The sequence below is a fragment of the Haliotis rufescens genome, unplaced genomic scaffold, assembly GCF_023055435.1.
Source record: "Haliotis rufescens isolate VD_foot unplaced genomic scaffold, xgHalRufe1.0.p SCAF_20, whole genome shotgun sequence".
Classification (NCBI taxonomy): Eukaryota; Metazoa; Mollusca; class Gastropoda; order Lepetellida; family Haliotidae; genus Haliotis; species Haliotis rufescens.
The window spans coordinates 16,087,242-16,097,685 of NW_025963891.1; the positions used below are offsets into that span (position 1 = coordinate 16,087,242).

Below are 10,444 nucleotides of genomic sequence, written 5' to 3' on the forward strand. Positions count from 1 at the left end.
TATCAAAAGCTCAAATGAATTAAATCTATATTTGGAATGATCAACGGATAACGGTATTGGCCTATCAAGCCATATGAACATAACGGGATGCGCATAGATGTTTGTCTCTGCTAGGTGGCGCTGATCCCCCCGTTGAAAACGTAGATCCGGAAATGATTGACAAGCACACGTTATTTATGAGGAAAACAATCAGTGGAGTTTTGCCAAATTCCACGAGTTTCTATGTCTACACTTCCCCGTTGCCGAAGAGTAATCAATTACCAAGATGCCTGTCTACTGGGACGTTTGATGGACAACAGCAAACAAGTGGTTGACATAATTTGTAAATAAATAGTGATAGCGTACGCCACCACGGAATGATCAGATTGTCTTAGAGATACAACTCTAGCTGTTCCTCAGCATTGTCTTGATATAATACTTGGGAAAGTTCCTTACCGCGATCTGTGTGCGGAGTGAACAGCAAATCTTGAAAGCATTTGAAGTGATCAGCAATTGCGTTCCCTTTTCGCGAACACCTGGTATCATCACTGATTTTCAGTGTTCCAGTTTTCTGTCTTAAGCGGTCTCTGAATACACCAGACAGTTTTAAAGTCAGTGAGTGACGCTATGTGGGACAGGATGTTACTGATGTCAAGGTATGTTAGCTTATTGGGAGACATCTTCCCGAGGCAAGGAGTTAACTGAGTTTGAAAGTCCAGTTGCCGAACTAGGCTGGAATTCCTGGGCTCGATCGTAGCGCCACCAATGGTTATTACGAGTTATGTCCCTTTTAAGCCTCTCCTATGGACCAATCAGATTCCACCTCTCGTATCACTTGCATTTGTTTCAAACAAAACGGCGGTGCCAAGTCAAGACCTCCTGATCGATAATCAAGATCTATGTTGTAATAAAACGGGTCTTACATCGCGAAGTGCATCAAATCAAGTGAGCACCTTGATTAGAAACATGAAAAGACTTGGAAATTATCTGTTGACAACGAGTTTGCGTTGCACATGCTTTGCAAATCCTGCAATCGATCGAAATTTGCACGACAGTTTACTAACCGGATTTCGATTTCGAAGCCCGAAGTGATGCAGGACTCAGACGTTACCACTTTGTTCAAACTCAGGGGGACGGGTATAGTGCTAACAAACCAAGATACACAATCGAACATGGGAGTCGAACCCACGATCATAGGTTTCGGCGTGCCAAACTGCACAGTGAATTGCGGTGCAATAGATGACTGGGCCACATGTGCCCCCTAATGTTTTGAGGTTTTGATAAATGCGAATACCACATGAAAGAATATCGACAGCTATATAAGAATTATTCATTCAGTACCCGCTTCTCTCATTTACTTCAAACCACATCCTGTTGTCTCGAACGTGTTGTGTGTTATTAGTGTGTTATATATTCATCATACTATTCTATTCTCCTATGTATATTCTCCATCTATACCATGGTAGAAAGAATGCATCCGTCAACCAAGAACTCGTAGATGAAATCAAATGTGTGTTCTGATCAGGAATATTTCGGGGATGATTCATATAATGTGTCACAAAGTTATGCAATGGGTAGGACAAGTTATGCAACATTCACACGTGTATGTCACGCACGGAAGCTTAAAGTGATTCCAAGATATGAATATAATCCCTTAATTCTATGTTTCCTTCATATATCAATCTGATCAGAGATTTATAGCTCTCTCCCGTGTCTTGCTGAACATATCTCTCTCTGTTTTCAATTAATATTCTTCAACAAGCTCAAGAGATTCTTACCCTCGCGGTACTGCTAACAGCCTGGGGTTATCTGCGCAGACTTTATCCCATCCAAGTAATAAGGTTACTTGTATACAAGACAACACGATTGGCGCCTACTGATGCTCTTGGCTCTCACGGACTCCGACAGAACAAGGACCAATTACATCAACAGAGCCGTCCGACAGAGCTTGCTATTACGGGTTTAATCTGCTTATGCTGTAAGAATCACCAAACCTTCAGCCCAATACATCGATGGGTTATGGGATTGGTCAGTTCCACTAAGGCTCCTAATTTCAATGTACCGGTCGAACAAGCTTGGCGTGAAGCGATGTGTCTGGTTTTAGGAAAACGGTTTGCACTTCACCGAAAATATTGAAGTGGACGGTTTTGTCTCTTTACTAAAGAATGCAAACGAAAAGAAAATATTTGCTCGTCTACTCTCAAGCTCGGTTGAAAACGGACACACAGATGACGGGAGGCATCATAGAGTCGGGGTATTCATAGAGCCAAATGATCATATCTAAGGACGGGATGAAGAAGTAGCTATTCACACGGCTACGTGCAACAACCATGATTTATGATATCGTTAATGTTTCGTATTTTGCTACCTCCTTCATCACGATAAATATCTTTCAGGAAGTTAGGTACTCCCTTGTGTATGCTCTAGTTGTCCAATTACATGTAGAATACATTATTGCCAGATCGACCACCATGGCCACAAAACTGTGCCCCTTGTCATATAGTCGTAAATGTAGTAGTTTGGTACCTTGTGCTGTCATTAATTGTGATGTTCATTGATATACATGTAACGTGTATCGATTCCTTATACCATCACAATACATGCACCCCATCAGAATTCTGTTTTCACCTTTAGTTATCGTTTGTTTGTTCTTTAACGCCGCAATAGGCAATATTCCAGCTATATGACGGCGGTCTGTAAATAATCGAGTCTGGACAAGACGATCCAGTCATTGACATTATGAGCATCAATTCACACAAATGGGATACGATGACATGCATCAACCAAGTCAGCGAGCCTGACAACCCGATCCCGTTAGTCGCCTCTTACGACAAGCATAGTCAGTCACCTTTTACGGCAAGCATGGGTTGCTGAAGACCTATTCACCATCAAGATCATTCAAGATCTTCAGTTATCATGTTTGACTATGTAGAAACCTGCTGTACTGTCATATTAACCGTTAAGATATAACAGATCTATAGTATATGGTACATATGGATCGATTTTGCATCATAATGTTTTATCAACAATATATATTATAAAAAATAAAGTGAAACATTTAAAATATTAGCGTGATTTCCACCAAAACTGTGTGTCAAAATTTTAAAAAATAATCGGAAAGGGTATTTTGAAAGTAAAGCGTTGACACGCATGTACACAAATAAACCACACTATTGCGTTCTTAATGTTTAATTTCAGTTCTCATTGATTCCAAACAAAATTACTACCTAAACCCTCGCAACATTTATACCGTGACCCCAGTTCAATAGCTGTTTAATATTCATAACAGCTATATATAGAGAGCAGTTAAGATGCAACTGGCACCGACAAGTAGATAGTTAACTGGCAATCAGCTGTTCATTTATCTTTACAAGGGACCGAGCATAAGTAATCGCGATTCTGATTCATTTGTGCGTGAAAGTGAATGCCAAACAGTATAGAGCTCCAGTTACATAATATCCAGGGAGCTAAATCAATCTGAGGATGCATATATTAATTATGTCAATTACAACCTCCTCATTCTGCCTGATAGTGACAACTACATGCCGAGTATCGACATATGGACAACAATAGATCTTTCCTTTTTGAAAAATGGGCGGTCGGGTAGCCTAGTGGTTAAAGCGTTCGCTCGTCACGCCGAAGACCCGGGTTCGATTCCCGACATGGGTACAATTTGTGAAGCCCATTTCTGGTGTCCCCCGCCGTGATATTGCTGGAATATTGCTAAAAGTGGCGTAAAAACAAACTCACTCACTCGCTCCTTTTTGAAATAAAGTGTTCTCGACTGTTAAATGAATACAAAGACTACAAAATATCATTTTGCTGATTTGTATTCCGCTCTGATATCGCTTGAACCATTTGATGTTGAGATGGTATGTAAATTAAATATTCATCGGTCCTGACATTTGAAGAACCAAAGACAAAGTGGATCAAAGCCATTATGTCCTTTGAGATGCCATAAAATGAATTTCACTTATGCATATTATTAATTCATAAATGTCAGCTTTCACAGAAAGAGCCATCCACGCCCGCTTACATGTACCTGATATATTCGTGTTTTCATATTATTACCTTTCTTAAAGTATTTATCAATCCTTTATGCATCAAGTAATCCGTTGGTTCGAGTCCTGGTTCGTCCCATGTTTCGAGGATTGTCAGCACCATACCGTGCTCGGGGGTTTCACCAAAGTGGTAAATGTCTGAGACCTACATCACTTCTGGCTTTCCTCCCGCACCAAGCTACCAAAGAAACGGGTATAATGCTGAAAACGCCGTTCAACACAACTCACTCACTCATGTAATCGAAAGTTTAATAAACCGTAAACCTAATTCCGAAAAAGGCGTAATCGAGTTACTAGTAAAAGTAAATTGGTATTTCATAGGAAAAGGCATTAGTCATTATCAGACGAAATAAATGGACCACCATGAATATGACCTTTTTACCTTTACTGCGTATATTGAGGTCTTGGAATTCGAAAAACACATTAGCGATTTAGTAGCGGTAATTTGATTACTGAAGATGTCGCCCACACAACCCTGGGCAGTCGCGGACCCGAGGCTGCCGTGGCGATATGTATTATATCAACAGGTCAGACAGATCATAGGTCATGACCCTAGTGGACCCAAATATACATCAATATATAATTACATATATTCCACCAAAACGAAAAGTATCCAAAACTGCGTTATTACAGTCTTTGATAGATTTGAGTTAATACAAATAATTTGGTAGTGATTGTTCCACGCTTTATCTGCGATCATTAACATGAGTTATGAAAACCTTGTAAGGCCATGTATTCATTCATCCGTATGTAACACAAATTGAACAAGATACATTTTTACATGTATATGAGACCCGTGAAGATCGGGGGTAGAATAGATCTTTAGCAATCCATGCTTGTCGTAAGAAGCGAAATACGGGATCGGGTGGTCAGGCTCGCTGACTTGGTTGATGCATGTCATCGTATCCCAATTGCGTGGATCGATGCTCGTGATGCCAATCACTGGATTGTCTGGTTCAGCCTCAATTATTTCCAGACCGCCAAATGACAAACAAACAACATGTATATGACATTCGACATTCTAGAACTATTATTATGAGTGAGTGAGTGAGTGAGTGAGTGAGTGAGTGAGTGAGTGAGTGAGTGAGTGAATGAGTAAGGAGTTGGGTCTTGTGCCCTTGGAAACTATTTCAGTTACATCACCGCTTGTTAGAGAACAATCCAAAGTGTGCAGGTCTTTACTACTACAATTTAACTCACGAGAAGAGTACAGTTTTGAACGACCGAGCATTGCAAGTAGCAAGTAGCGAATCTGGGATTCGAACCACGACCAGATGATCAAGAATGCCAAAGATCTCAAATCTCTCTACATGCGTGTATATTAGCACACATTCTAAAAGCAAACCATCTAAAAATTCTGTAGACACCAAACTTGGATTCTCAATGCATTAAATATTCATGATAGTATAAAGCAAAGTAACAGCCCTCAACAATGCCACAATTCAGACACGTAATCGCCACTCGTAGACTCATGATTAGCGGGTTACATGCGACATAGTATTGGCCTCAGACACTAAGGAGAGGAATGTTAGAAGTAGTGGTACCACGAAGACGGCGGATGTGTCTGCAAGTTATTCGTCGGGGACTAGTTTGTCAGTACTTTGCAATGGGGGAAGACAATTTGGCAATTAGTAATGCTGAACCCCTCTGAACATTACTTTATTAAGAGGTAGATAAGCATCACTACTGGTCAGTTTCATTACGTAGGTACTTCAGATGTCGACTTCAAAGGGAGGTAGTTATTGATCATCATGAGGGTCTGGTACATGACTTAGAGACTCGTGTATGTGTCATACTGGTGGGTGATCCATGATTCAATCAAGGGGTGTCTGACGACCGGTGAATTATCACAAAACCTCCAATCGCCCTCAGGCGATTCTGTTGTGAAAGCTCAATTTACGTACAGTTACATTAAATGCATAACGTGACAGCATAACAGCTATGGGCGATTGCACAAAGAGTTTATATGTAAAATGCAATAGTTACAGTATTAAAGTAATACCTCTGAGTAAGTGATCTGTCAGTTTTGTTCAACAACACCACGACTGTATTTCACTAACGTCTCGACATGAGAACTGAAAGGATAGGAAACTGAGACGGGTTGGACGTTGTAAAACCAAGAATCCGAATCGCAAATATCGCAACGAGGAACCTCTGAAACAAACGTTATACTTGGGATAACCCTTACTTTGTTAAGTAGAGATTCTCGGTCTTTTTTTCTTTTCTTTTTCTTTCGCCAGCACACAAAGTCAGCGATCTAGCCCACTTAGCCACCGAGGCTTCCACAAAAATGAAAGTCCGACAACTGGTAGTCTAGATCACATACTTTGTGTACCCCCCTGACAAGTTACCAAGAAAGTGTTATCCCAAATATAACATTTGTTACATTTGACCACTTTCTAAATGGCATTGTGTGTTCATAGAGAAACCTCTGATTTACTACCAGGTACAGAAAAATCAACTGATCAACTAGATGAGAATGTCTCAAGTATTATCAAGATAACTATTAACTGATGTATGCTGACACAGCTGATATATTATAGATTCAGAAACCTTTAAGAAAAGAGATTGAACCTGAAGAAATTGAGATTGAAAGCCAACATTGCATGCAGGTTATGTTGGATTTGTATTTATGCTTAACCTACCTTGAGATATAGTATAAGAATGTTCCAGTATACGGCAATGTGCATAATATGTATAAACATGCTTTTAAACGAATTCAAGCAGTATTGTTCCTACCAATGCAGCACGAGATAAATTATAAACAAGACTGTTTATCTTTGTGATGGTAATGTGTGAGCTATTTCCGATGACGGCCATCAACAGGTGCCCCCAAATAGTTGCCAACATCACCAGACATGCATGTCCATGTGTATAACCATGTCTCCGTGACTAACTGCATTCAGTGGAGTACACGCTGTCCATCACACGTGTAAGAGATTGTTTAGGCGGACGTGTCTGTTTCCCTACAACAGCGAACCGTAGGTCGGCATACCCTAAACGTCAGCACGGCATTACCACTGCGAGCCTGTATGTCAAACGTCATGTGTAAGATAGCTGCATAACGAGACAGCCCCGTCAGAGATCACTGTGTCAGTGACATCCATACACAGTTACATGGACACACATAATCTCAAGTGAAATCATGCTCGCGAATGTTGAAATCAAAGCATGGTCTATCCATAGTCAAGTGAAACATCGTTCTGAGTAATCCACTTGAGCATGTAACTTTGCATGTTATGGAAATAAGAGTATACGTATGCGTAAGGTATTCCAATTGATGCTGGAAAGAAATCAACTTAATGCCTGTCCGAATCAGTATCCATGTAGTAATACTCTGTCGAATGCATTGCTCTTTCTCTTGAGTCAACTTGTAATGTTTTATCAAAGTTGCATTCGAAGCATTTGCCTGTGAATAACGAATAGTTTCTCCATTGCTCAGATAAAGCATACTTATCCATATTCAAGTGGAAACATATCCGTAACCACATTTGTTTGAAAATAATGTGTTTTCGTTCTTGCTTAGGCAGGTTTTACCGTTGTTCCTGACAAAATAGCCTTTTTCCTAGACCCTATTAAGTCATGTTTTTTTCATTTTTTTCATGCTTCTTTGAAAACATGATTTATTTATGTTCCCATAGTAGCATGTGTATTATTGCCCCGGTGAAAGTATATTTCATCATATTCATGTGAAATCATATTTCGCTCCATTATCCCGTGAAAACATATCTTTTTATGCCTAGAAAGTATATTTTATCTATGTTCCTGAAACATGAAAGTGTATGTTTCATCCATACGAGCCATAATCACCCCGGCTATGCGAAACGAACTACAGAATCTCCAGTTAGCACGTGTAGAGGATAATGTGCAGTAGACAAGATCCCCAGCGTTACATACAGCACAGAGAGAGAAAAGAAACATGACGTTTAATATAGCTTCTTATTTATACGTTTTCCGGCTTGCCAACCAGGGTATCGTTGACGTGATATTAGCCCTTCCCCAAGAACGTGGTTTCTAGATATATATCTTACAACATGGGTGATACATTTTATGTTCGCAGTAGAAATGACTTTTTATCAAAACTGCTGTTTTACCCAAGTCAAGTGCAGTTGAGCATAATTTGATATAATTCAACGCCAACATTATACCACAGAAGACAATAATGTTTGATGAATGGCCTGATAAATTATTCAGATGATAGGCTTTTATACCTGATACAATCTAAATGGTCACTAAGTTCTTTCATGTTAATCATTATTAGGTAATATTTCAAACGTATATTGATAACTGTGTGTGGGTGTATTTACGCGCAGGATAGATACTACAGTTTCAATACTTTAGTTTCAAAAACATTTCAGTTAACTTGCATATTTTAGAATATTGATTTTATGATTATATCAGATATAATGATTTAGGGACATCATTATGCAGTTATTTGCATTAAATATTTTTTTGGAAAATAACAGGTTCGACATTTTATGGCTATAAACATTAACAATCTGCCATGCTAAAAAGTATGCTGTCATCAAATGTTATTACAAAACACATAAAGTACACGATATGGATTACACATAAATCAACACTCACCTTTCTTTTGGTTCTTAACTGTTGGAGATCTCTAGCCTGATCAGCATTTCCCGGGGAAGTTCGAGTCCATAATAGAATCCCCACAATTGAATAGGTCACAGAGAGGATGAAGAGAGGCATTATGTATGTGATAAAGAGCACAAACAATGTGAAAATCCTTCTAGATAAGGGACTCGTCCATGTTTCATCACAAACAATTAAATGATAATCACCCACTCTCACATCATATGCCCTCCCAACAACCAGCTGAACAGATGAAAGCCCTATTGACGATACCCATATCGTCACCAATACATATTTTGCCCGTGCAGTGGTCAAGCGGGACTTGAGTGGAAACATGACAACGAGGAACCTGTCTATACCTATTGCCATGTTTGTGAACACGCTTGCTGACACTGACAGGTGTTGCATGAATAAGACAACTGGACACATGGGTTTGGAGAACAGCCACGTCTTTAGCATGACGGATGTAAAAGTAAATGGCATACAAAAAAGGGCCATGATGAGATCGGCCACTGCAAGGTTGATGAGGAACGGCCTTATATCAGTGCGACATCGTCTACCTTTACAAAACACAAGAACAACGAGTAGATTCCCCATGATGGCAAGAATGGTTGTTAATGAGTATAAAAATATTAATCCTATTTTCGAGTCCTCGGACAGAACCAAAAACGGAATGTCGGAGGCGGAGGTATTCCCTGATGACGAGTTTGTGTGGTTGTCCAACTGTGACAAAGTCGTATCCGCCATCGGAGGTTTACATGGGACCTTTGAGCAATTTCCCTCCCAACTTCCCATGTCCTCGAAGTGAAGATGGAAGGAAGCGCGCAGGAAGTTATCATACCCTTCTCGACACCTTTTCCTGGAGTCCCATGAGACTGTCGCTGCCCCCTTTAATCCACAGTAATATCCTAAGTCGGAAAGAATCCTGCGAAGCGATCGTTCTCAAGGCCCCAACCTGAACGGCGGGAGATAACCAAATGAAGTGCGCTCTCCTCTCCTGTCGTCTGCTAAGTATTGGCAACGTGAGGCTATCGATTCTAACGGCCCGTGCCGCTCTCGTGCGCACGTGCAACAGAAATCAGCGATACGCGCAATCAAGAGTATTCACAATCTCCCGTGAAGACAGCCATTGTTCATGTTTCATATGTGCGTCATTCCTCATTTAAAATCGATATCAATCACCTACACCTGTTTACATGCGGACAGGAGAACGGCAGGTTTTTTTCTCAGACTGGTCCATGTGTCGGGAATAGTCACCCTTGAACAAACAAGCACACGTTTCCTTGATTGAAACTTCTGTAAAGAAATGTTGAATCAGTTGTGGGAACAATTCTCTTCTCACACATAGAGTTGGGGTTTTGACGTAAAATGATCCTATTTAAAGCAATGTCCCTGCCACGTCTATATTCCGCATCATCTGTTGCACAGTAAAGAGAGGACACAAGCATAACATTTCCCTGGACCACAAATCACATCACGGAGGTCGCGAACAGGTTATCCCATTGGTCAAGTCCACACACCTTGAAACGGCGTCTCCCAGAGCGTACGATCGACACTGAATGTGTTCCTCGGAGCACGAATCGCCCCATTGTCGACGACCTGGCGACTGAGATGGGTCAGTGAACGGTAGTGAGTGTGTAACTTTTCCGTAGCATCGGAGAAAAGATCAATTGGCGTAACTTATGTGGCACGCAATTATTCGTTTGTATGTTTACGGTCGACTTGTCTTACTTGTTGGTCGACGAGAGAGGTGAGTCTGGAGTCAGTGTACAGAGGTTTGATTGCTATTAAAGTAGCGTGAAGTTACAGGAGCA

The 10,444-nt window shown here is 40.5% G+C and overlaps 1 protein-coding gene across 2 annotated transcripts in view; it reads right to left on the reverse strand.

The window, feature by feature from the left end:
- Positions 1-10,042, reverse strand: part of LOC124132452 (neuropeptide Y receptor type 5-like) — a 54,932-nt gene extending 44,890 nt beyond the window's left edge. The window contains exon 1 of one of the 2 annotated variants that reach the window (XM_046496366.2): positions 8,628-10,042. In XM_046496366.2, the coding sequence (XP_046352322.1) occupies positions 8,628-9,425 (798 nt within the window). In that variant the 5' untranslated portion in view covers positions 9,426-10,042. The remainder of the gene's footprint in view (positions 1-8,627) is intronic. The other variant, XM_046496373.2, reaches the window with a different exon arrangement.
- Positions 10,043-10,444: the final 402 nt, after the last annotated feature.